Source organism: Megalobrama amblycephala, linkage group LG19, assembly GCF_018812025.1.
Source record: "Megalobrama amblycephala isolate DHTTF-2021 linkage group LG19, ASM1881202v1, whole genome shotgun sequence".
NCBI lineage: Eukaryota > Metazoa > Chordata > Actinopteri > Cypriniformes > Xenocyprididae > Megalobrama > Megalobrama amblycephala.
In genome coordinates this window covers 20,997,840-21,024,967 of record NC_063062.1, presented here as the reverse complement: position 1 = coordinate 21,024,967, position 27,128 = coordinate 20,997,840, and the positions used below count along the sequence as shown (strand labels likewise).

At 38.4% G+C, this 27,128-nt stretch overlaps 1 protein-coding gene across 10 annotated transcripts in view; it reads left to right on the top strand.

The window, feature by feature from the left end:
* The window catches only part of frmd4a (FERM domain containing 4A), a 113,888-nt gene that overhangs the window by 83,683 nt on the left and 3,077 nt on the right, over positions 1 to 27,128 (top strand). For 6 of the 10 annotated variants that reach the window (XM_048169015.1, XM_048169013.1, XM_048169008.1 and 3 more), the window contains exons 12-22: positions 7,363 to 7,439; positions 9,423 to 9,564; positions 9,933 to 10,074; positions 15,683 to 15,816; positions 16,153 to 16,275; positions 16,912 to 17,143; positions 17,408 to 17,464; positions 18,977 to 19,214; positions 19,307 to 19,462; positions 19,626 to 20,464; positions 23,905 to 24,001. In XM_048169015.1, the coding sequence (XP_048024972.1) occupies positions 7,363 to 7,439; positions 9,423 to 9,564; positions 9,933 to 10,074; positions 15,683 to 15,816; positions 16,153 to 16,275; positions 16,912 to 17,143; positions 17,408 to 17,464; positions 18,977 to 19,214; positions 19,307 to 19,462; positions 19,626 to 20,464; positions 23,905 to 24,001 (2,237 nt within the window). Of the gene's footprint in view, positions 1 to 7,362; positions 7,440 to 9,422; positions 9,565 to 9,932; positions 10,075 to 15,682; positions 15,817 to 16,152; positions 16,276 to 16,911; positions 17,144 to 17,407; positions 17,465 to 18,976; positions 19,215 to 19,306; positions 19,463 to 19,625; positions 20,465 to 23,904; positions 24,002 to 24,939; positions 25,008 to 27,128 lie in introns of all 10 variants that reach the window. The other 4 variants (XM_048169014.1, XM_048169010.1, XM_048169012.1 and 1 more) reach the window with 3 other exon arrangements.

Below are 27,128 nucleotides of genomic sequence, written 5' to 3'. Positions count from 1 at the left end.
TTTTCATTCTACTAAGAGAAACAATGCAAGTTGACGTTTAGTCACTGGCTTGATTTACTGACACATAGACAAAGAACATCTGACTGTATGAATCATTTCAGATCAGGCATTGTAATTAACACAGTTACTTACATGTTGCATTAATGTCGAGTTCAGGCACTGCACAATAATTTGTAATCCTCAACGGCATGTTTATTGCTTGGTAGCTTGATCTGGTTTAGCACCACGTAGGCCTATGTTACTTAGGCTATCTGTTCTATTGCATCATGTCATGTGCAATTCAGTGGGCGGGGCTAAACAGGCAGTGATGAAGTAGGCGTTGATCTTCTTCTGCGGAGGTGGTGCTTGCTGCCCTTTGACGTCATAGATCCCCACTTTGTAAATCCTGTCGTTTTCTGGGTCTGGTGTCAATAAAAGCTTTTATTGGACTAACAAGGAAGTTTTCAGCTCTGAAACTTACAGGATATTCTTATAGTATGATGACCTCTTATATGTCAAAAGCTCAAGGAAAATTTCTCAGTTCATCACCCCTTTAATCACAGAGGACAATCAGACGTCCAGTCCTGCATGAAATGCCAGGCTGCTACTTTGTATTGATCTGATCTGCGTTTCAGATGGGTCATTGCCACTGATGTTCTCATTACACAGTTTGTCTCGTTTTTGTGTTTTGATGATAAGCTCACATGCGCTAATGGTTTGTGGCTGTTCTCCATCTGTGGGCTTTGTGTGCGACTGTGGGATATACGGTTAAAAATGCCACACACTAAAAGTTGCAGACTTAGTGAGTTAGTGGTTGGGTTTATTTAATGATTTTCAAACTAATTTAAACCCTCTCCTAATGAGAGACCGCAGAGAATCTGTGCCAAAGTGTGTGTGTTAAGTTTTACAGAGGTGTGACCAGTATATTTGTGGTTTTATCATGAATTGTGGTGCATGTGATTCTCAAGAGCTATTGTCCTCTACCTAAACCCCCTCCAGCAGCCTCCCTGACTCCAAAACCCGCAACAGGAAACCCAGCAGTAGACACCCGCAGGATTACTGTCGCCCTGACAACACAAAACATGCTGGAAACATTAGTGCGTCTGACGAATCCGGGACCACTCCCCAAAAACTGGCATGTGTGTGGCTGTTTCTGATTCCTTTGGATCAGCTTATTAGCTCCACTAACTAAAAGATTTGTGCTTTATAAAACTTATGAACAGCAAAGCAAATACGAAAAGCATATAGTTGCACTTCCAGCCAGATGCGATGCTATAGCTATGAATCATGAGATTGCAACCCTCGAGTCACCGGTGATTGTTTTCATCCTGTCTGCTGCTGGTGACCTTTGACCTCTCCAATGCCCTGTCTTTTCTCATAAGCGCTCGTTATAGCTCCGGCTAAGTAAATACCATGCCACACACACACACATACACACAGTCTTCCTGTACTCTGTGTGTGTTTATTTGTGAGAGAGAGGGGTGGGGGTTTATTGTATTATTCTATGTACAGACAGACTGCAGGGTGGGCGTTGTGCGTTATATTAAAAGTAACCACAGTGAATGTGAGTCATAGTGATGACACACCTATGACATTTACTAAACTCCCTTATATTGGAACATTTTGTATAAGGGGGTTTTGGCCAGCTAAGTGGTTAGCTGTTCTAAAACGTAGTAGGCTGCTTATATAGGCAAGATTATAAGGCATCATGGTCTCAATGAAAAGTCTGTTTCAAATAGTAGACAACAAAATTATGCTAATTTTGGCCAAAATCTAAGGCAGCAGTGTATGGTTGCGTCCGAAAACTGGAAAATGCTGCCTTCTGAGGACACATTTCAAGGTAGTAAGGCATCAAGGCACGTCCGAATCCAATGTTAGCTTCACTTCCTGTCTCATGAGATACCTTCATCTGATCGATTTTTGAAGGAAGCATAGATGTATCCTTAGCTGCCTTTGATATCCCACAATCCTGTGCTTTCCATTCTGTGAAACTTGAGCTAGAAAAATAAAGATGGCGTCCGAAAGTTGCGTTTGCTGCTCAGTTTGTGTGTAAATGTACGATTTTGACCAACATATTTTAATTTTGATATCATTTCTATCGAGAAATTACTACTGTAGTAATTAAATATTTGTTTAGTTCTCACCAAAGCCCGCGCTATATTGCTGTAGATCATTAAACTGTTACGCTGCCTCAGAAGTCTGTCCGAAATCAGTTTCGTGAGGTACCTTCATGCACAAACGCTGCCGTACAAGCCATTCTCTTATAAGCAGTTTTGGGCACGTTACTTTAAATAAGTAATTAGTTATAGTTGCTAGTTACTTCTCACAAATAGTAACTGAGTTACATCATTATAAAAGTAACTAATTACCAGGGAAAGTAACTTATTGCGTTACTTTAAAAAAATTAAAATATGTCAAATAACTTAAATGCCCCCAATATTAAATATAAGTCTAAGAAAAACAATTCTTGATCCGACTCTTGACTCATGATCCGCTCTTGCTTATGAAATTTCTCTGTACTGTCATTAAAGAAAATGTAGTTTCATATATATGTTTAAATAGTCCTATGTTATGTTTTAAATTCATTTACTTGATTATGAGAAGTGAACAGCATGAGTAAGATGCATCATAAGATGCGCAATATATCGGGAGTCATGGAGTGGGTCAGACATGATTTTGACCACTTCATTAAGTTTTGTTTTATAGAAAGCCTCTTTAAAGTGAATTTCGTTTTGTAAAAATTGTATCTTAATTTTAATCACTGTTTCATCAACCAATTGCCTGGATTTAATAAATAAGAAGCAAATATAGCAGACAATATAATCATGGATGCGCGGGCGCGGGCGCGATCACTGGCGCGTGAACTGGAGCGCGACTTATAGGCTAAATGAACTGAAACTCAGCGGATGCTTGACTCGCAGACATGAGAAATATATCTATAGAAAGCTTGAAATATCTACTTTAAAACGAAATAATTAAAAACGAAAAGAGTCTACTCTGATTATGTAATCCGAATGAAATGTGCATTTTCTCTCTAGGCGCGTCCAGTATATGCGGAGATGATGAGAGTCAGTAATGTCAACTTCGTCTTTGCAGCCGACACTGATTCAGAAAACATTACTTTATTAATAAACAATTAAAAATGTCTCCTTGCTGTTTTTTGTCATATTCATAATTATTACTTTTGCCGGTTCTTTATGGCAAGCGTTATGTGTGCGCTTGAGTGCATAGCCTATATTACATAAACGCGCATTATTAGTTTATTCTCTCCAGTATTTAAGAAATTAAATTAATATAAATGTGATTAGTCAACGAATGGCTTAAATGAACAACTACTAGTCGACTAGAAAAACTTATTTCACATATTTTCGATCCAGCATGTCACATGTTTATCGCAGTATATGGACCTTCGAACCAGAAAGACACAGCTTACATTTTACTAAAAGGTTTTTTGTCTTTATGCTCAACTAAAGTGAAACAATGAGGATATTTCCACTTTGAGAAACTCGTCTTGCTCTCGCCTTGACTCGCCATGACTGCCGCACATACTTGAATAAACGGAAACACGCCCACAGTGCGTCTTCATGTTTACAGTGGTTGGCATCCACCAATCCTACAATGCGTCGTTGCTGTAAACAGGTTAGGCTGTAGGCTACACTTCAGCCAAAATTAATTAATTTAAAAAAGTAACGTACAACACACCATATGGTAACGGTAACAGAGTTCATTTATTTAAAAAGTAATGCGTTACAGTATTAGTTACTGTCAAAAGTAACTGAGTTACAGTAACGCGTTACTGCCCAACACTGCTTATAAGACAGCGAGGCAGCAAGAAAGCTACCTAGGTTTTCGGACGCAGCCTATGTATTATTGAAATGCATTGCATTGTAATGCATTGTAATCCTAGAATGCATTGCAGTGACTTGCATTGTTTGCAACATGCATTGCAATGCATTTTTTAAAGTGCAAAAGAACAGCAGTTATTTGATTTTTGTTTGTTTGTTTGTTTGTTTTTTTGTAACATTATAAATGTCGGGTAACACTTTACAATAGGGAACACATACAAACTATTAACTACGACTTTTCCCTCAATAAACTCCTAATTCGCTGCTTATTAATAGTTAATAAGATTGTTAAGTTTAGGTCTTTGGTAGGATTAAGAATGTAGAATATGGTCATGCAGAATATGGCATTAATATGTGCTTAATAAGTACTAATAAATAGCCAATATTCTAGTAATATGCATGCTATTAAGCAACTGTTTAAAAGACCCTAAAATAGTGTTACCCAAATGTCTTTACTGATACTTTTAATTTATTTCGTTCTTTCTGAATAAAAGTATTGATTTCTTTGAGAAAAAACAGCTTTACCCTAAAATTTTGAATAGTAGTGTAAATCTATTTTGTTCATTAATACAAGTATTGATAAAAATGGTACCATCTAATTGAGAATAGACTATTTCACTCAACATTTGAGTATGTGTTGTGTTTGCATGCTTTTGTTTATAAGTTTTAAGTTTAGCTGCATGTTAACATCAGACTTTATTGGAAATCAGCCACATCTGTGTTTTCAGAACAGAGGTGGGGTTTTTAGGCATGGCAAATCTCTGGATGCCATCACCATGGCTGTGAGCCTTCATTTGAAATCCTTTGAAGTCCAGGACAAGGTTTAACCCTGTTTCCAGATATCTAAATAACCAAACAACAAGAGGCCTAGAACACGGTTCAGCTGTCAGTGAAATAGGTGCTGGAACTAACCAGGATTCAGCACATAAGGGCATCACTGGGCACATGGGGCCCTTTGAAATGCCTTTTTTCTTTTACAGCCTCTCGTGACTGCATGCTTCAAAATCACGCACACTTACAGTTGAGATTGTCTCATTCCAGAACAATAGCTGAAGTCCCCAGTTCCACCTCACTGTGCCCAAAATACTCTGGTGTAGTTAATGCTCCATGCCTCATTGGCTCTTATAACTGCAGAGATCTACAGAGTGTTTAGATGTCATGGAACATTGTAGCCTCACTCACTTTCTTTTTCCTCTCCCTCCCACTCTCTTAAGGAGAGAGAGAGAGATTAGTATCTCCATAATAAAAGTTGTTTTGAAAGTGTTAAGGGTCAAGTTTGTTCTTGGTCCCATGAGACCATCAAAGCATCTCATAAACACCAAGAAACATTCACTTTAACACCATCAACATCTCTCTGCTGTTCAGTGACACTGCCTCTGTGATATATTGGCATGGAAATCGTAAGGAATTTAACTATTCTGGTTCCAATTCCACTCAACGATGTCATTCATTTCCTGAAAATGTTCCTCTGTTTTATCTTAATTAGTTCTATTAATAGTTCAGCACTTTGTGCTTTACAATGTGCTTTAAAAAACGTGCTTTATAAACAAATTTGAATTGAATTTACAATTTGTTTAGTACTTTTGAGGAATGATAGACTAAACAAAAACAATACTATCTTTGGTAACATATTTTAATATGCCATTTATATTATTAAATTACCTTAAAACTTGTGTATCAGTACTAGTTTAGTATTATTTACATACTTTTATAGTATTAATATTTTGAATTAGCTTTTATTTTTATAATAGTTTTAATTTTAGTTTGTTTTACAATTTTATGTGATTTTTGTATTTGTTTTGTTTTTGTTTTTTGTTTTTATTTAGCTTTAATTTATTTTATTTCAGTTTTAGTACTTTTAGTACTTCAACATATTTTTTTATTTCAACTTATTTATTTCAGTTAGTTGCCAAGGCAATATTTTTAATTTAAGTTTTTCATCTAATATTTATATTTTATTTAATTTCAACTTCATTTATATTATTGAAAACAATTTTTTTTATATTTTTAGTTTTGGTTGACGATTACAACACCAATGTGTCATTACACCAATTCAGACGAATAACAAGTTTGAGACTCTTTACAGATTCTTTACAAGAACTGAGGGCAAAAAGAGTAATTTGTTCACAAATTGTTGTTCACATACCTGTGATTGTGATTCTTGTATTATTTTGCAAGAACTAGTCTTTCTCTCTCATTTCATTGACTTAAATCGATTAGGGGTGGGCGATGTACGGGTAGACATGATTAAGCGGTAGAAATTTTCAATCGATAGAGATTTTGGACTATCGTCCCTATCGCGTTTACACTCACGTGACGTTTCTATACTGTGATGTCACGAAAGTTTATCATTTGCGTTTTTAAGCATTGTGGTTTAAAAGCAAGTGATTTTAAACCATTGAAGTGCAATATGCAGCGAAAGAGAAATAATTTTGCTATACACGCAACAAAATCATTTGGTTCCAGTACATTTTTAAAAATGGAACCGGTTTTCATCAAGAACCAGTTCTTAATTCCCAATCCTTGTCGTATATGTGGAAATAGTTTTGTATGTGTGTGTGTCTGTGAGTGTGTGTGTAACTAACTATGTTCCTTCCCTCCCCTCTTCCTTCATCTGTCCATTGTTTTCCCAGGCTCTAAAAATTCTTCAGCTCTTCAAGCCAACCCCCCCCCCCTTTCCCTCTCCACTTTCTTCCATCCTTTCTTCATTTCTATTTTCCTTTATTTTTCTTCTTTTTTCTTATATCAAGGTCTCTGCAAAGGAATGCTTGTATACAAAGTTCTTTAAACGACATTAGCAGTAATGGTGGACATAATTGATAGTTTAGATCTTTTATATACCTTGGAAAGAGTGTATATATGGCTCTCTCCTGTTCTTTTTAAATGAAAGCAATAGTTTCATTGAGCCCATATTCATACCACTTTCTCCGCCACTCTCTTCCTTTTGCGTTTTCTTTGTGTCAGTGCATCTGATGGCTCCAGGAGTTCAGTGTGTGTACCACAGACAGCCGTGTGTGTGCGTGATGGTGTGTAATGAGAACCAGAACCTGGTTTCTTGAGTGAATGAGGGGAAAAGAGGTGGAGGAGTTTAACAAAGCTGTAGCACTGCATTTTCAGGGGTTACTACAGCACACATTCACAACACATTACTCTGAACTCTCCATAAACCCCGCCCACACAGGAAGTGTGTGTCCCAGAGGGAGGAGAGGCTTGGATGGGATTTGACTCCTCCCACTCTTTCTTGCTTTCTCTCTCCATCTCTCTTGAGCCAAACAGTCTCTCTCATTCTACACATATACAGAGGAGAACTCATTGTTCCCCAGTGTTTAAGGAGGATTTTACGCACGTACTTTCACCATAAGCTCAAAAGTGAATGAGAAAGTAAAATATCTTGGCTTGGACTTGCGTTCTGGATTCTCTTTTACTGTTCATGTAGTTTCTGGAAGGAGTTTACAGTCTGAAGACATTGGAGCACCATCTGTGGAATTTTTGATTGAGGTTTTGGGAATGTTGTAAAAGCGTTCTCTCATCTCCGCAGGTGTTCCAATGGAGACAATTGGAAAATCTGTACTTCAGGGAGAAGAAGTTCTCAGTGGAAGTTCATGACCCGAGAAGGTAAATCTACATTACAGCCTACACATGCTCGCTCACACACACAGGTCATGGACTATATAGGCTTACAATGTCTATCACACTGACAGGACGTGCTGTGGGGACCACTTAACTCCAACCCAGCAAGAATTTTAAAGACAAGTTTGTTTAGATGTCATGACACGTTTGAAAGATCTCAGCGGTTTGTGGGTCCCGTTTGTATGTTTTTGTCCTTTCAATTCGAGTGTGGAAATAATTTGAATTACTTAGAAGTAGTGACATGATGTACTGAGCTTTAAACATAGAATATTCTACAGCATCAAGAGTAAAAAACATCTTTATAAAGCATTTACATGTCAGTTTTTTGTTGTTTATTCTAAAATATGTCAGACTTTGATAGGAAAACTCATTTTTCTGTCCTTCTGTTCTTGAAGAGAAACATTGTGAGGTAAATGTTCATAGTTACATCTGGTTGGCTTCCATCCACAAGTGTTCACTGAGCTAAGCTATTTGTTATTGGATTGAAATCTCTTACTTCCTGTGTCCTGTGGAGAAGAGGGTTGAAATACAACCGGAACAAATGAACAAAAACATACCCTACTCTTTCTGTCTGTCTCTCCAGATTGAGATGCGGTTTGAGTTTATTCTGATTCTCTGTTACTCTCTCTTTCTGTCAAAACTCGGGTTGTTTCAGATCGTCAGTTTATTCTGACTGTCGATATTAAGATGTGTTTAGGGTGTAATCAGGCCCTCATGACATCATCAGTGCGTGCTGAGGGCTGGTTTGTCTTTTAAGAGAGCTGGCGCTGCCAAAAGCAGCAGCACACGCTGCCTCAGATGCTGACAGATAAACCACCTCGTTCACGCTGTTCAAACAACCACCACGACAGCCCTAAACGATGAGAACACGGAGGGAGTTCACAGAAATGCTGGAGGCTGGGGAAATAAGACATGAAAGAGAGCAAAACAGTTTAGGAAGATGAAACAATCTGTTTATTTTGCAGCATGAGGGACTATAAATGTGTTTTCATTCTTGTTAGGTTCACTGTCATTCAGTTAGAGTCATTGCAACACACACGCATACACTAATATCGTTTTGATAAGAGTCAGAACACGAGGGTCTGCTGTTTATCTTTGTTCTAGTGGAGAGGGCTGAAGGTTTTCATAAAGCCCAGCACAGGACACATGTGCGCTGGGTTTGACCACAGTGTAAATGGTGTGTGTGTATGTGGGCTGCACTGTGTGTGGTATGTTAAGCCGATACATTGCAGGACTGTCAGGAGAACTATGTGCTAACGCCAGTTCACATTTCATATCTCCCACATAAAAATATATTATACAGGTGGCTAATAAATATAAGGCGGACAATATAGTTTAAATGGATTTTTGGGGTTTTATGTTTATATGTGTCTGTCTAGTTGTATCGAAGTATACACTATCATTGCAATGTTTTTGTTTTGTTTTCTTTTAATGTAAATTAAAAAAAAAACTTTTATTCATAACTTTCATAAGAGAATCCTGAAAAAGGCCATCACGGTTTCCACAAAAATATTAAGCAGCACAACTGTTTTCTACATTGATAATAAGAAATGTTTTTTGCCATCATAGGAATAAATTACATTTTGAAATATTTTAAAATTGAAAACAGCTAATAATAATGTTTCACAATATTACCATTTTAACTATTTTTTTATCAAATGCATTTTAGATTAAATAAGCTTTGTCTTAGCATTAGCTTAACTAGCCGAGCAACATAAGATGACACTCAACAGTGTGTTTTTTGCCTGTTTTTACTGTGGCTTTGAGTGGAGTTCATAATTTAGAGGTAGTAACCGTTTATGACAGTGTATTTATTGAAAAGACAAACACAAAGATGCTGTGCATCTGTTAATATATAACCGTGTTTTAAATGTGTTTGGACAATAATAAACATTTTACAACCGTTTCTGCACTGACAATGTCATAAAATTCAGTGAATATAAAGTCGGTTTGTGTTCGCTCCAACTGCAGGGCGTCGGTAACGCGGAGGACATTTGGTCACAGTGGCATCGCCGTGCACACCTGGTACGCCTGTCCCACACTCATCAAATCCATCTGGGCCATGGCCATCAGCCAACACCAGTTCTACCTGGACCGCAAACAGAGCAAAGTGAGTGTGTTTATGTTTTTCTTATCTGTCTTCAAATGTGTGTATGTGTGTGTGTGTGTGTGTTTGTTTGTTAACCTCTTTCTAACTACAACAACCTTCCTGTGTGTTTCTGAGGTGTACCTCTAACCATCCCACCGTCTAGACTACCATCTCTCTGCAATCATCAGGACTGCATGAACTTTTTCTCTTTCTCTCTCTCTCTCTCACACACACACACACACACACACACACACACATACACTGTCTCTGATCTTGCTCAAGGATTCTGTTACACTTTTAAAAGCTGCGGAATGTTCGTCTCCTGGAAAATTCTGACACACTCGTCACAGCTGGCAAGCACATTCACTCTCTCTGTCTCTGTCTCTCAGAGCAAGATCCACGCAGCACGCAGTCTGAATGAGATAGCCATAGACCTGACAGAAACAGGAACCCTCAAGACCTCCAAACTTGCCAACATGGGCAGCAAAGGCAAAATCATCAGCGGGAGCAGTGGGAGCCTACTGTCCTCAGGTCAGAACGCACACATACTTGCAAGTAAAGTCAGCTTTTTTTATATAGCACTTTATACTATACATATTGTTTCAAAACAGGAAAGTAACAATGCAAATAGAATTCAGTGCTGCTCTAAAGCAGCTCTAAAAAGACAATAGTGTCAATATTAATCTGAAGAACCAGTGTTAGTTAAGTTCAGTTCAATAACTGTAAAGTTCATCAGTTATGAAACTAGTTCAATTCCGCAATAAGCAGCTCTACAGAAGACAATAATGTCTTTATTCAGCTGAAGAACTAGTGTCGGTTCGGTTCAGTTCAGTAACTGTAAAGTTCATCAATTATGGAACTAGTTCAATTCGGCAATAAGCAGCTCTATAGAAGACAATAGTGTCATTATTCAGCTTCAGTCAGTTCAGTGATTCAAATCAGTTCAATAGTGTCAGTACTGCAAAATGTATATATTATGAAACAAATTTGATTCAGCTATAAAGTAGCTCTACAGAAGGCTGTAATGTCATCATCCAGCTCAATTCAGTTCAAATTTTGTTCTTATCCGATAGTGTCAGATAACATTACTGTATATGAAGTGCCAAAGGCGACGAACAGATTCACAAACAGTTATGCCACAAGACTGAGTGAAGTCTCTCAGTTTCTCATTTTTTGTCACATTGTTGCATTTTATACAAATAGTAGTAAACCAGGTGCCATTATAAGATCATTTTCTTCCTCGATTACAGCTGTAATTACGTTTTCACACACGTATAAAGTAGAGCTGCACGACTAATCATTAAAAGATCGCGTTCTCGATTCAAACACCCGCGCAATCTTTTTCCTAAATGACAGTGATTCGGCTTTGTCTATTAAATCTTGGACAAGTATGATCTGACCCAGAGAGTTGTTGTCATGTATAGGTATGTACCAGCTTCACAAACCACATAGTGTCATTATTTCTGTGTTACAAACATTGAAATTATCACAGAAGTACTGGGATAAAAATGTATAGATCAGATATAAACACTGATGTGTACCGTAGTGATCAAAATTTCCTTTTGAAAGTATCTTGATGCTTGAAATAAAGATTATATCAATTACATTGTTATACCAGTAAGTGAAATTATTTTCCATTGAATCATTCATTCAAGAGATTCATTCAAAAACGCTAATTCAATTGAAGTATTTGAGTGAGTCATTTAATCATTAATTCAAACTGATTTTTAACCGATAATTAATTCAGATCAATTAAATGTTTTATTCAAATAGGCTGCAGCAATTAACATTTTGTCAGAACCTTTAGTAAATTACATGTTATTTGCTTAGTTATCCATTTAGAATCATAGAAGAATTGTGATCTCTATTTTAAACAATATCTCTAATATAAAGTGTTGTTTGTAGTTTGAAATGTATCATTCCAACTAAGAAACTTAAAAGCTTTTTTAATGTGCACATGGCTTCATACACTTTGTCCTATTACATGTGTGAATCCAGTGTTTATGATCTCATGGTGATGATGATATCATACACTGGGAGATTTGGGGTGTGGGCATGTGTGTAAATTTTCTGTGGGGTGAGAGTGAGAACAGCTCGTCTTGATGCTGATTTTGGACTCTTGCCGTGGTGTCAGGTATCATGAATTAAATGTGCTCATAGCAGGAATGGTGTCAGTCATATGATCTCCCCTTTCATCTGGGCTGTGTTACTTCAGCCTCTTAATCATTGACCACACATGAGAGATTAGTGGAGGGTCAAAGAGAAAAAGAAAATTCAGAGAGAAAATAAATGTAGAGTAGCACTTGATTTTATCCAATTGTAAATGATTGGAGAATCCAAGATGGAGTCAGGTGAGATGGAGGGGAAGAGTTCATACTCAGTTATGTCAGCTCATATAGAAAGCTGTTTTAGAGGCAGAGTAAGTTTATTCATTTTGCCTAATTTTTCCTTCTTTGGAAAAACATGCATGAATTGTGCACAATAGTGAATTAAGTAAACAAGATCAATTTTGATTTCACATTCACTTTAAAAAGACTATTCAGTGGGAAATAATGGAGGGCAGAAATTCCACCACTGGTGTTAGTTGTATTGTGAAAAGTTAGGCTTTTATCTTGTTGTTGGTTAATATTATTTGTTTCTGCCCATGCTGTTTAGATTATATAAGCAGAAAACAAAAAGTTGTTGTGCATTAGGCCGTGTGTCCACCAAAGCGTTTTTTCCAGCTGCTAGCGCACTTTTTCAATTGTTTTCAATGGGAACGCTGCGTTTTTTAAACGCCAGGAGCGTAACGAGGCGCTGAGCGTCTTTTTCACGTTCAAGCGCTGAGAGCTCGGCGTTTTTTACTGGTCGCCTCGAGTTGAAGAATGTTCAACTTTGAGTAAAACCCTGCGCTCATCACTGTCACTTTTTATTCAGCCATCCAATCAGAGTGGAGGAGGGGCGGGACAAATACAACACCGACCAACTGTCACAACATTCTTGCTGTACAAATGGAACAAAATGGATGAGAAATTAATATTGCTGGTCTCCGAACATATATAACAAGTAATTTCACATTGTCTCGACATTTTTAGTCTGAAACAAATTACCTGCAAAATCAGTTATATTCCGTATCGTAGCAACAAAGCGTCTCAACGGAAAAAAACGCTGAAGAAGCACTCTCAAGCGCTTACAGATATGCGTTTTAAGCAGAGCGCCTAGCGTTTTCAGCTGGCTAAAAATGCTTTGGTGGACACACGGCCTTACTCCAGTCTTCAGTGTCACATGATCTTCAGAAATCATTCTAATATGCTGATTATTGCAAATGCAAGCTGAATACTGTCGAATTGTGTTTAAATACACAGGATCATATTTACTTTATTTAATATATGTTATAAATACACTACAGTTAAATGTGCATGTGTGTGTCAGTGCTCTGTAAAGTCCTCAGTTGTTACAGGAGACCCCTTTCTCTTTATATGTAGTGTCTTAAAGGTGCCATTTTTTACAAGATGTAATATAAGTCTAAGGTGTCCCCTGAATGTGTCTGTGAAGTTTCAGCTCAAAATACCCCATAGATTTTTTTTAATTAATTTTTTTAACTGCCTATTTTGGGGCATAATTAGAAATGCGCCGATTCAGGGTTGCGGCCCCTTTAAATGCTCATGCTCTCCGCCCACGGAGTTTGCGCTCTCCTTAAACAGCATAAACAAAGTTTACACAGCTAATATAACCCTCAAAATGGATCTTTACAAAGTGTTTGTCATGCATACTGCATGCATGCGTCGGATTATGTGAGTATTGTATTTATTTGGATGTTTACATTTGATTCTGAATGAGTTTGAGGCTGTGCTCCGTGGCTAACGGCTAATGCTACACTGTTAGAGAGATTTATAAAGAATGAAGTTGTTTATGAATTATACAGACTGCAAGTGTTTAATAATGCAAATAACGACGGCTCTTGTCTCCGTGAACACAGTAATAAACAATGGTAACTTTAACCACATTTAACAGTACATTAGCAAAACATGCTAATGAAACATTTAGAAAGACAGTTTACAAATATCACTAAAAATATCATGATATCATGGATCATGTCAGTTATTATTGCTCCATCTGCCATTTTTCGATGTTGTTCTTGCTTGCTTACCTAGTCTGATGATTCAGCTGTGCACAGATCCAGACGTTACTGGCTGCCTTTGTCTAATGCCTTTCATAATGTTGGGAGCGTGGGCTGGCATATGCAAATATTGGGGGCGTATTAACGTATTAATACATATTAATGATCCCGACTGTTACGTAACAGTCGGTGTTATGTTGAGATTCGCCTGTCCTTCGGAGGTCTTTTAAACAAATGAGATTTATATAAGAAGGAGGAAAAAGATTTCACATAGAAACTCTCTAAAACAACGTCCCTTTGTTCCAGTGACAGAATTATGCTGTGTTTTGTGTGTCGTGCAGCATGATGCCTTTCTTTGCTGTAGATTTGCTCCAAAGGTTCACTACAGGAAAGTTCTGCCCCTCTGGAGTTCCCATGAACCCCACCCATTACTGATTTTTCTCTTAACGTCTTTCTTTTCACATCTTTGTGCTGGACGTTTTCCAATGGGAAGCAAATATGGTTTATTTAGCTTCTCAGCAGATCCAGGCTTGGTGGAGTGGAAAAGCTCTTTGCAGCTAAATTCTCCTGTCGTATATACGCACAGGAACTAGGAGACAAGAATTCCCACTCTGCTTCACTCGTATGTTCATAGTGATTCTGGGAAGACAGCTGTTTAAATGTGCCATTAGAAGTGCTCACCTAACGGCTTGTTTTGGAGCTTATAGTCGATATGACTTTAAAATGGATCATATTTACTTCATTTTATACATGTCACTGGTCTTATTGTGGACAAGACAAAAAAAAATTATATACTAGCCTGAAGTACACTACTCTGAATACTTATATACTATTCTGAAATACACTACAGTTCAAAAGTTTGGAGTAAAAATAGGGTAGAACAGCAATATTATGAAATATTATCAAAATTTAAGATAATTGGTTTCTATTTGAATACATTTCAAAATGTAATTTATTTCTGAAATGGCAAAGCTGAATTTTCAGCATCATTACTCCAGTCTTCATTGTCACATGATCTTTCAGAAATCATTCTAATATGCTGCTCAAGAAACATTTCTTATTATTATTAATGTTGAAAATGCTGCTTTAATATTTTAATGGAAACTGTGATACATTTTTAAGGACCCTTTGATGAATAGAAAGTTCAAAAACAGCATTTATTTGAAATAGAAATCTTTTGTAATAGTATAAATGTCTATATTAACACTTTTGACCAACTGTAGTGTACGTTACAATATGGAAGATTGCCATATTGTCTGATTTACAGTGACAGGACACGCTGAGGTTTCAGGGCTTTTGTGCAGCCCTAGACAAAAGACACAGACACACACACATAGTAGGCTTGACTGGACACTAGCGGCACAGCCAGTGACCCCAGTCATATTCTCTCTATTACTGCTGACCCTTCACTGATTCCCAGACAGCTGCCTACCCACACACACACACACTCACACATACTCATTATCCCCTTATAAACACACCAGACACGTTATATTCCTCTGCAGAGATGTGGGAAACTGCCCATGATGCTACATAGTTTCAGTGTGAGAAAACACATTCGTTCACAGTCACAAACAGCCAGTTCTCCCACACTGATTTCATGTCTTTAGCATTGTCTGGTGATATTAACGCATTATGTAATTCTTGCCAATCTTTCCCAAAAATTCCATGTAAACATCTCAGACCTTGATGCATGCACACACATACACAGCTTTGCTCTATGCTCTGATCCACATGGAGTTTCTGCTAAACAATGTTGCCCCAATTAGGACTCTTTGTTCAGTTCTGTCCGGAAACACACACACATTTTGCCCATTTCAGAGCGTTGAAAGCGGTGAAGTACACACCCTCTCACTAAGCGAGAAGGTCAGTCTGATTGTTTAAGCTGAATTCTGGAGCTGCTGATGCTTGTTTGACCTTTAAATATTTCTGATCTTTGACCTTTAGGTTACATGCACACATACGTATTTGGTAAAATGTCACTGATGTCAACCCTAGATTTGATCTAACCCTGGGGTGCGTGTGTGTGTGTGTTTGTAGGCTCTCAAGAGTCAGACAGCTCCCAGACCGCTAAGAAGGACATGTTGGCGGCTTTGAGGGCCAGACAGGAAGCACTGGAGGAGACGCTCAGACAGAGAATAGAGGAACTCAAGAGCATCTGCATCAGAGAAGCGGTAAGGACCGAAACAAACTTTCACTTCAGCATAATGGCTCTGTTTGAAAACTGCATAGGCAGCTATTTTTTATTTATTTTTTTAAACATTTTTTGTGCATTTGCCAGAGAAAATAACAATTTCACTCAATATTTTTGTGTGAACAGTATTTCAAATCATGAAAAGGAATCCAAATTAGCCATTTAGTTCCATTTACAATTATTTTCTAATATACTTATTTTTATAATTGCCATTTATTACTTGTATCTTAATCTCACACACTCATGTATACCTGTATGAATAAACATTTATACAAACAGCTGGATCAAGAATGTAACATAGTGTGTTTTGTTTCAGGAGCTGACAGGAAAACTTCCAAAAGAGTACCCTCTGGACCCCGGCGAGGAGCCGCCCACCGTCAGACGCAAAATTGGCACAGCCTTCAAGTTGGATGAGCAGAAGATCCTGCCCAAAGGGGAGGTCAGTGACATCCAACCTCATCTGACCCTTTCACCACAGTCACAACCTGGCTGAGTGGGCATCCTGTTTATAGTCTGATTTAGTTGGTATCGTTCGAGCTCCTTACCTCCTGACCACAGCGATGCTGCACAATTGTTTCATCATAAACTGCCCTTTAAGCCAAACTCAGACTCAGATGCTCGTGTGTGTGCAGGGGTCTATAAATAGCTCCAGTCTGGCATGATCAGAGGAAATGGCGATAGTGCAGTGTATGTGTTGAGTGTCAGCCAAAGGAGCAGGATTACAAAACCCCCCAAAAAAAGAGCTTAGCTATGTGAATGTGTGTGTGAAAGAAAAAAGCTGAAGTTATATGAATTATATAAGAGGTCACAATGTCATCTTCGCCTGAGAGTGTGTGTGTCTTTGTACATGACTGATGATTGTTGATTTTGGGTGATTAATCGAAGGCATTGATAAGAGGCCACAATATCTTAGCTGTCTCAATGTGTGTGTGAGAACTAGACAACTTGGCGCCCGTAGCTGTCTTGTTATTCTGATGGAGTGTGTGTTGGCAGTTTCACAAAGTGAATAAATACATGTTTTTTGCTTAATTTACTCATTCTGTGTGTGTTTACATCTGTGTTTTTTTTTTATTAGGAAGAGGAATTGGAGCGTTTGGAAAGAGAATTTGCCATCCAGTCTCAGATAACGGAGGCAGCGCGGAGGTTAGCATCGGATCCTCACATCAACAGCAAGAAGCTGAAGAAACAGAGGAAGACATCGTATCTGAATGCTCTGAAGAAGCTGCAAGACATCGAGAATGGCATCAACGAGTACCGCGTTCGCTCTGGGAAGAAACCCACACAACGTGCCTCTCTCATCATAGAGGGTGAGGAATTACATTTGTTGTGTTTGTAAAATGTTTTCTCTGAGCTCCTGTGAGTTCATTAAGTGTTTCCTCTGTAAAGTCTTTCATGCTGAGAGCAAGAGTAATAACACCTCCCCATAGACCTATAAAACAGTGTGAACGTATGTGTCTGTGTGTGACCTCTGCTGTGAGAATTCACTAATGTTTACACTCAGGTTGCAGCGATTTGTTTGACGTGTTGGTGTGTGGAAGTTTTCGCTTTAATTGTCTTTGTCTGTTTGGCAGAAGCAAATATCGGCTCAGAGGACAGTTCGTTGTCTGACGCACTGGTGCTGGATGATGGTGAGTTTTGTACACTTTTATACACGCATACCAATTTTCTGTAATCTGATTTCCGGTTAAAGCAGAATATTTAACAAGCAAAATTTAGTTCAGGGTTTGATTATATCTATCTCTAGTTTAAGATTGGGTGTTGCAGACAAGAATGATGTCAGGTTAACCACAGTTTTGACACTTATTCTTTTGACAAGTAATATAGTTTACGCATACAAAACAAAACATTTGCCTCATTAAAGGGTTAGTTCACCCAAAAATGAAAATTCTGTCATTTATTACTTAAATTACCTTACTCCGTGAGGCCTCCATAGGGAGCAATGACACTTCCTCTCTCAAGATCCATAAAGGTACTAAAAACATATTTAAATCGGTTCATGTGAGTACAGCGGTTCAATATTAATATTATAAAGCGACAAGAATATTTTTGGTGCGCCAAAAAAAAACAAAATAACGTCTTATTTAGTGATGGTCGATTTCAAAACACTGCTTCATGAAGCATCGGATCATAAATGAATCAGTGTATCGAATCTGCTGTTCAGAGTGGCAAAGTCAAGTGATTTCAGCAGTTTGGAGGTTTGACACGTGATCCGAATCATGATTCGACACAAAAGATTAATAACGCTCTGAAGCTTCATGAAGCAGTGTTTTGAAATCTGCCATCACTAAATAAGTTGTTATTTTGGTTTTTTTTGGCGCACCTATATTAATATTGAACCACTGTACTCACATGAACTTATTTAAATATGTTTTTAGTACATTAATGGATCTTGAGAGAGAATGTCATTGCTGGCTATGGAGGCCTCACTGAGCCATCAGATTTCAACAAAAATATCTTAATTTGTGTTCTGAAGACTAACGAAGGTCTTACGAGTGTAAAACGGCACGAGGGTAAAAAATAAATGACAGAATTTTCATTTTTGGGTGAACTAACCCTTTAATATTCATTAATTTGGCTCAATAATATTTAGAATTGAATTCAATTGATATTTTTTTCATTAACTTACAATAATATGGCTTATCCAATCAGATAATACACATCAAACCATTTTGTAAACTTTTTTTTTTTATATTTTGAGTTTTTTTTTTATTATTATTATTTTAAAGGGTTAGTTCACCCCAAAATGAAAATTTTGTCATTAATTACTCAAACTCATGTCGTTCCACACCCGTAACACCTTCGTTCATCTTCAGAACACAAATTAGGATATTTTTGATAAAATCCAATTGCTCAGTGAGGCCTCTATTGCCAGCAAGATAATTAACACTTTCAGATGCCCAGAAAGGTACTAAAAACATATTTAAAACAGTTCATGTGAGTACAGTGGTTTTTCATTTTTTCATGAAATTTCCATTTTTGGGTGAACTAACCCTTTAATTTAAATTTTATTTTTAATTTTCTTATTTTCTAACATTTAGCAGTTTTGTCCAGCAAAGTATAACTAACACAAAAACACATACACACACCATCTTAACATTCAGTCATATATTTATCTCAGTTCATCTGACTCTGTGCTCCAGATGACCCCCAGGTGGCAGGAACCCCCACATTCTCTCCAGCTGCCTCCCCACACAAAGGTCTCCCTCCCCGACCCCCCTCCCACAGCCGGCCGCCTCCCCCCCAGTCCCTGGATGGACTGAGACACCTGCACTACCAGCGCAGTGACTACGACAAGTCCCCGATCAAACCCCGCATGTGGAGCGAAAGCTCATTAGATGAACCCTACGAACGGGTGAAGAAACGATCCTCGCACTCCAGGTACAGACCAAACCGAAAATTTGTTTTGTGCTTTATATGAATAGTGCACATTTAAATTAATAAATCATGTTTATTCTTTTCTCTTTCTGCAGTAGTCACAGGCGGTTCCCCAGCACAGGCAGCTGTGAGGCGGGAGGAAGCAACTCTCTCCAGAACAGCCCGGTGCGCTCCCTCCCTCACTGGAACAGCCAGTCCAGCATGCCCTCCACCCCTGACCTGAGAACACGGAGCTACGTCCACTCAGCCAGGTGCTGCCACACACTCCCCAATATCCTCTGCTGTCAACATGAGAACATTACCTATTGTTTTATGCTAATATACATATTTACATAAATTCACTTAATTATTGTTTTAAAATCTGAAAAAAAATTCAAACAATCCACTAAAACTCAGTTTTCTATTCTTTCTCAGTCTAACTCAGCCCTTCCGTGGCCGGAGTTCCAGTTTGGAGTCTCAGGGGAAGCTGCTGTCCTTGGAGGCAGATGCAGAGGCAGGACTTAGCCCTGACCTCTTTCTGTCAGGACCACAGAGGACAGGAAGCAATGGCTCTGTTGTCCCCGACGACTGCTCATCTTGCACCAGCCACTCCAGCTCAGAACATTATTACCCCTCTACCACCTCTAACCCCAACTACTGTACGCTGGCCGAGGACTCGCCATCCAAAGCCCGTCAGCGGCAGCGCCAGCGCCACAAGTCTGCCGGACACCTGGGTGCGTCCAGTTCCGGCAGCATGCCCAATCTAGCGGCCCGTAACGGGAGCACCCACGGAGGAGTGTGCGGGAGCCATCAGGGTGTGTACCTCCACAGCCAGAGCCAGCCATCTTCACAGTACCGTATCAAAGAGTACCCGCTGTACACAGAGGGCAGCAGCCCCAATGCCGTGGTCGTCCGCAGCCTGGAAAATGACCAGGAGGGGCACTACAGCGTCAAGGCACAGTTCAAGACCTCCAACTCTTACACAGCTGGGGGGCTTTATAAGGAGGGTTGGGGCTCCGGGGAGGATGGGGAAGCGGGTGGCGGCAGCGGGAGGTTGACGCCCTCCCGCTCGCAGATTGTGAGGACTCCGTCTCTGGGAAGGGAAGGAGGAGGAGGAGGAGGAGGGGGGCGGGCAGCGGTGTCAGAGGAGCTGCGGTGCTGGTACCAGCGCTCGTCTGGATCGCTAAAGGAGCACAGCCGCGTCACGCACACCAGCTCCAACTCTTCAGATGGCCGTGGAGGACGAATAGGGACGCTAGTGAAGGGGTCACCAGGTGAGCAGGTCAAATATGAACTATGCAAAAAATATATTGATACCTGCTAGACCTCAGAGTAAACATCATGAATTAGACACAAATGTGGATCCAGATTGTGGCTATAATTATTAAGAAAAAAAAAGAAAGGAAATAAATAAATATATATATATATATATATATATATATATATATATATATATATATATATATATATATATATATATATATATACATACAGCCACAATTCTATGCAACACAGAATAAGAACATTTTCTTAGTTATAACTCTGTTATAACGAAGTTATATCATACTTATAACTCTCTCTTTCTGCATGTTATCTATGATGTCTGATTAGCAGAATTTGTCAAACGGATTCTTTTATCACTGTTGAAGACACAATAGAGTTATTGGTTTGAATCAGACTCACTCAGAGTGTAACATGATTACTCATTAAACTGCAAGTAATTTTTTTGGTTATGTCCAATTTCAATTGAGCTATTTCTGAGGTTTGTGACACTAAAATCAGTTTAGGGCTATTGATTAGCCATTTTTATTTTTGGATCAAGAAGCTCATACTTTTATTTTTTTATTCAAGGATTTTTATTGTCATTCCATGCACAAGTACAGGAACAAAACTAAGTACCGAGGTCCTGGTAAAAAAACAAAAAACAAAAAAAAAATCATTAACACACGCACACGCACTGCTCTCTGCAAAGCGACCTAAAACTACCTCATGTCCCAAAGCACATAACATTAAAATAATAATGAATGTAAACAACCTAGAGAGCATGTACCTGACTGCTGCAGATTCATTTTGGTGTTGATACTGTTGACATGGAAACACATAATTCCAAGTCTGAGGATGTGAACAGCTCCGGGTAGAATGTCTCAGGTTGCCATCTCTTAATTACTGTAGTTATGGCATGAATGCAGCATGAGCTCATTGTTTTGGAGGAACTTTAGAAGGTGGCTGCTGTTTGTTTGCGGTGCTCTGTTACTGAGGTCTTGTATAAACTCTGCATAGCATGAAACACACTGAATACGTATAATGTCTGTGCGAACTGGGTGCGTGAGGGTATGTAAAAACATACGTTGACAGGCAGGTAGGGCCAATGTTCCCTCTAATTTTTTTTCTCGCTGAGCAAAACTTTTCTCTGTTGAGCGCACATTTTGGCCACCTGAGCAAAAACATACTTTATATCAGACCTGTACAACGAACGTAAACACACACACAAAAAAATGGTTTCATCATACAACTGTAACATTTAACTTTAATGTGCCGTTTCTATTTTATTTGACCCTTGATGTAACTTAGTGATTTATTAAATAATATGTTTGAAAACAAGCAGTTCAGTCACTAAATTAAGCACATTTTAGGTTACTTGAGATTTTTCACATTGCTATATTAACTGTACCAGTCTTTACCAAGAAATTCTATTAAAAAATAATTTCTGTCCCCCTGCAGGACAGTTCAATTCTTTATAATAATATAATATAAGCAGTTACAATGATGGTTTGGAACAACCATAATGTGTTTTTGTACAGTCAATTATTAGCAACAGACAGTGTTAAACCATCAAAATTAAATGTTTATTGCTTATGAATTTCCCAGGTTTTATATACCAGGAGGTTAAGATTTTTCGTGGCAAGGAGCCCTAAATAATCCCCTTGTGAGATCATTTTTTTAATTAGGCTTACATTATAATATAATAAAATATAATATAATATTTAAGTATTTAAACTGATATACAGTATTATATCAGTTTAAATGCTTCCATTTGTTTTAATATATTATATAGTGAAAACAAACTGAAGCATTTAAACTGATAGCTAAATATTTTTAAGAAAAGTGAACGTTAACTCGTTTAGTTATCTAAACATCCCTGAAACCCACACCACCACACACACAAATCTATTTAAACTGAGGTTTATCACTGATGTATTTTGAGTTTTTAAGCTACACCTGTGGTGGTTGTGTGATTGTAAATGTCTCAGAGTTTTGTTAGTATTCTGTGCCCATCATCCGTTATTTTCACCCCTTTTCATTAAAACATGACGTTTTATTTCACATTTCTTTTCGTTTCGCGTTGCCTCTCGTATTGATGTATTTAGTCCGCAAACGTTAGTATTCTTACCGCGACTGATTTGGCTCAGGGCCAGCCAGCTCACACGCGCTCAGTCGTTCTCTTTCTATGAAACCTGTAAACCGCATTCACCGGTTCTAACTCTATAGCGGTTGTCCAGAGCACTGCAATTATTTCTCATTTAAACTACTGCAATCATTTTCATGTCTGTTCTCTCTCTGCGCGGCAATTATTTCTTCTGCGTGGCCGCGGCTTCAGAAGTGCGCGGCCGCGCATGCGCGCAGCTTAGAGAGAACATTGGGTAGGGCATCGTATTATTTTAATCGGACCGAATTGGATGAACATTTTATGGTCCTACGCCTTCCACAGATGATATATTTATAAAAATCATTTAGACCGTTTAACATAGTGATTGCTTTCAGGATATGAGGAGACTTTCAACCAGTATAACAAGTTCTGTAGACAATCACTAATTGCACCTTTACAACACCTAGGTACCCAATGGAAAAAAATCACACAGACTGTAATTTTCACCCTCACAACCTCATTTTCATTCACACGTGTTCTTTAAGTTAGTGTTGTCAAAAGTACCGACTTCGATACCAAGTCGTTACTGAAATTTAAAAAATGAGCACTGTTGAGCGGATTCGTAAACACCACTGATCGGCCATTGTGTTCACGCGCTCAACATATATGTCTGTGATTGGCTACAATGAACACACGGGAGCATTTGAAAGCACACGGGAGTGTCTGAATTTGAAAGTGGTTTGAAATGGGAGCGCTTGAAAGCAGCCATCTATCAGCGGACCGGTCTGCATTTACAGCATGAAGCGTTGATCATTGTAGCCAATCACAGACAAATCTGATGAGCACGTCAACACAATGGCCAATCAGAGGTGTTTTCAAATCCTCTCAACAGTGCTCAAAGCATCACATTTTTAAAATTTCAGTTTTATGCAATGAAGTGAAATGTACATATTGCACTTCATTGCATAAATGCTACTGCAATGATCAAGTGTGTGTGTGTGTGTGTGTGTGTGTGTGTGTGTGTGTGTGTGTGTGTGTGTATATGTGAAAGAGAGAGAAATAGTGGAATAAGACCAATTTTATACGTCAACTTCAGTGCATTGCTGTGAGCCGTGTGTGTATAGAGGCTGTCAGGGTGGTCTGGTCAGTGTGTGGGTTTGTGTCGTAGGGATTATCGCCTCTCTCTGGGTGGCAGAAACACTCCAAACCTTTTCCAGCAGCTCAAGAGGGTGTTGGCAGCAAACAGTCAGCTTTATCTCCGACACGTTCACCACGTGCATAAGCATATGTGACTGTAGTTCAACAGTATGCATTAGTGTCTTATAGTGGAGTCTGTGTGTGTTTCAGCTGCATCACCACACAGTCAGAGGAGTGGAACTCCCTGTAGTGACCCTGCAGCTACGCCCCCCTGCAGCCCACAACACATACTCAATTGGCAGAGCGGGTAAGACATAGAATCAGTATATTTAAGCACACAGTATATTTATTCTACTGTATTTATTAGAATATATTATTTAGTTCTTTTTTAAGTGAATAATATATATATATATATATATATATATATATATATATATATATATATATATATATATATATATATATATATATATATATATATATAATGTATGTATTTGTAGTTTATATGTAATTAGTAGCTAGTCAATGTAAATAACACTGCATATAACACTCTAGTATTCCAGTGGCTTGTTAGATACTGTGCTGCATCTCTGTAGTTTCTTAGATGTATTGACCAATCAAAATCATTTAATAAAACTAAATAAGTGACCTGAAGTAAAGCAAAGGATGTGTTTCACTTGTAGTCAATGAGAATAGTTTTGTGCAAAAAAAAAGAAAAGAAAGAAAATCACCTGCAATATTTGTCAGTGATTTGCATTAGTCTAGATGCGAGTATACTTTTAGACTAGGTTTATATGGTTCTCCATGCACTAAACTTTGACCAAGAATGTTTATATATCCTTCAAATTTTCATTGTGCTGTTCTTGTTTTGTCTAAGTTTGCACAATTGGCTTGGTATTCCTGTAGATTGTACTTTGTTTGTCAGTAGCTATTTACTCCCAAGAACAGTCTAAATTCAGACATGTTTGAGGATGTTGGTCAAAGTCTGGGCTATGGAGCATATTCTCTGTTTAGATGTTCACCTAACTGTACCAATGCTTTGTCTGTGTTGTTCACTTTAATAGTGTGTAACAGAACTACCCCACAGTGTCAAAATTACACAACTCACTCTCATTAACTGATCACGGCTACCCACAAACGCTAACCTCTCTCTCTCTCTCTCTCTCTCTCTCTCTCTCTCTCTCTCTTTCTTTGTGTCTCACTAACCCTCCTCTGCCTGAATGTTTATGTGTTTTCTTGGGGCAGTGATACGACTGAAAGTTCTCCTACTGAAGACCGTTCTCCCTCTCACCAAAGCACTGACCAGTAGAGAGGTACACTCTCTCTCTCAATCTCTCTATCTCTCTGCATGTTCTGTATCTCACTCTTTCACTCCTCCACCTCTCTGATTGTGTCATTTTCTTGTGTTGGAATGTAACTTGTAACTAAATTTCAAGTTTTATTTAAGCTTATTTCATTATAAAATTACTAGGGAGGCAGTAACTCCTTAAAAAACTTTAAGGTGTGGGCAGTATTTTATTTATTTATTTATTTATTTGAGTAATGAGTGGATATGAGTACAAAATGAGTAATTTTATAATATGTGGTATGAGGCACTGTTTCCACCTGGTATTAAGATGCGTTTTGGTCGATCAGATCACAAGTGGACGAGGGAGACACATACCCATTTCCACTTGGTATTTTAATCCGTCTCTTTTGTCCACTTTCAACCAAGTCCTGATTTCTTCAAGGGGAGGGTTTTTTCTGATCTTTTGATCTAATGGATAAAATAAGTAGGGATGCACCGAAATGAAAATTCGTGGCCAAAACCGAAAACCGAAAAAGAGGAAACCAAGGCCGAAAACCGAAACACTGAAAGAAATTATGCCAATTATTAGTACCACTGCATTTATGGCTATGACTGTGTACTAACTTTACTAAAATCAAGGCATTGCAATTACATAAATGAATATTAAAGTTTCAAAGAATAAATCAATTACAAATTATGCAAATATTTATTTAGCACATTGCAACAATGCACAGTATAAAATAAAATTCAAACTAAAATGTTTAACTTCACCCCACTCATGTGTACATTATTGGGTCAAGTTAAACATTTTAGTAAATATTTCTTGCAGGATTTCACTGAACATATCAGACAACGAGGGTGCATGCCCCTCATCTGGTGCAGAGAGACAAGTCTTTTTTTCTGCGCTCTGATCTCGTTCTTCTGCGCTGGGCGCTGCTCCGTCTCTGTCTCCACGCGGGTTCTCCGCATCCATCGCGGCACTTCGGTAAAGTTGGTTTTATATTCGCACATTCGGACTTCTGATAAATTCAGACTTTCCAATAAATGTGTAATAAATTAATGTTTGCGAATTTTAAGCAGCGACATGATATTGACAACCAATGATTGTCAACTTACAACATTTTTCACAGTCGATCAAAATAGGCAAGTATTGTTTTAATGGCATATTTACTTGTGAATGTCCACTGAATGTCCAATGTAGTGTGATTAACAAGGCTATTGAATACGGATGTCCGAATGTGCGAATATAAAACCAACTTTACCCAAGTCATCGCGGCCTGGATCATTTCTCGTGCGCGCTGCTTTATTTCCGCATCAAAGTAATGGTCTTTATAACGCGGATCAAGTACAGTCGCGATGAAGTGCAGAGGATCCGAATGGATCTCAGTGAAACGTGTGCTGACAGACTCTAAGAGTGTACTTCTCATTGTTTTCACTCCATGGTCCGTCTCAACATCTTTGATTAGGAGACGCTTTAGTGCTGCGATTAAAGGAATAACGTCGGCTACAAATGCATCAGAGGAGCTGATCTCGCGGTTTCTGTTTGCGTCATCACAACATTTCGGCCGTATTGTTCCGGTGATAAAAGTCTTTTTTTGGTGGCCGAATATTCGGTGCATCCATACAAATAAGCTCATGGAACTTACATATGAACATGCCCGGAGACAACGGAAAAACATGCAGAGAGCATCAGCTTTCGTTTCTGCTCTGAAAGCCGCAAGACTACGGGAATGGTGAGAGAACATTGTGCTTGGTACATTTTTTGTCTTCAAACCAAACTTGGGTCTTCAGCTGGTAAAGTTTAAATCCCATCTGGCTAGCGCACACTTCCCATAATGTTTATGTGTTAGTTCAGTAGGCGAAGAGTACACATTCAACCACATGAGCGTTTTCACTACAAAAGCAATCCGGTCGAATGCATTTTCGACTACCTCTGGAAGTGGTCGAAAGCGGACAAGCTCAAAACGTTTTACACCCTATTTACACCTGCATTTACTTGTGATCTGATCGACCAAAACGCATCTTAATACCAGGTGGAAACAGGGCCTCAGTTTCTTTATATTTTTGGAAAAAATAAATGTTTATTATAGTTTTTAATCAATTATTGTATTAAATATATTAAGAAGGAAATCTAATATTAAATGCA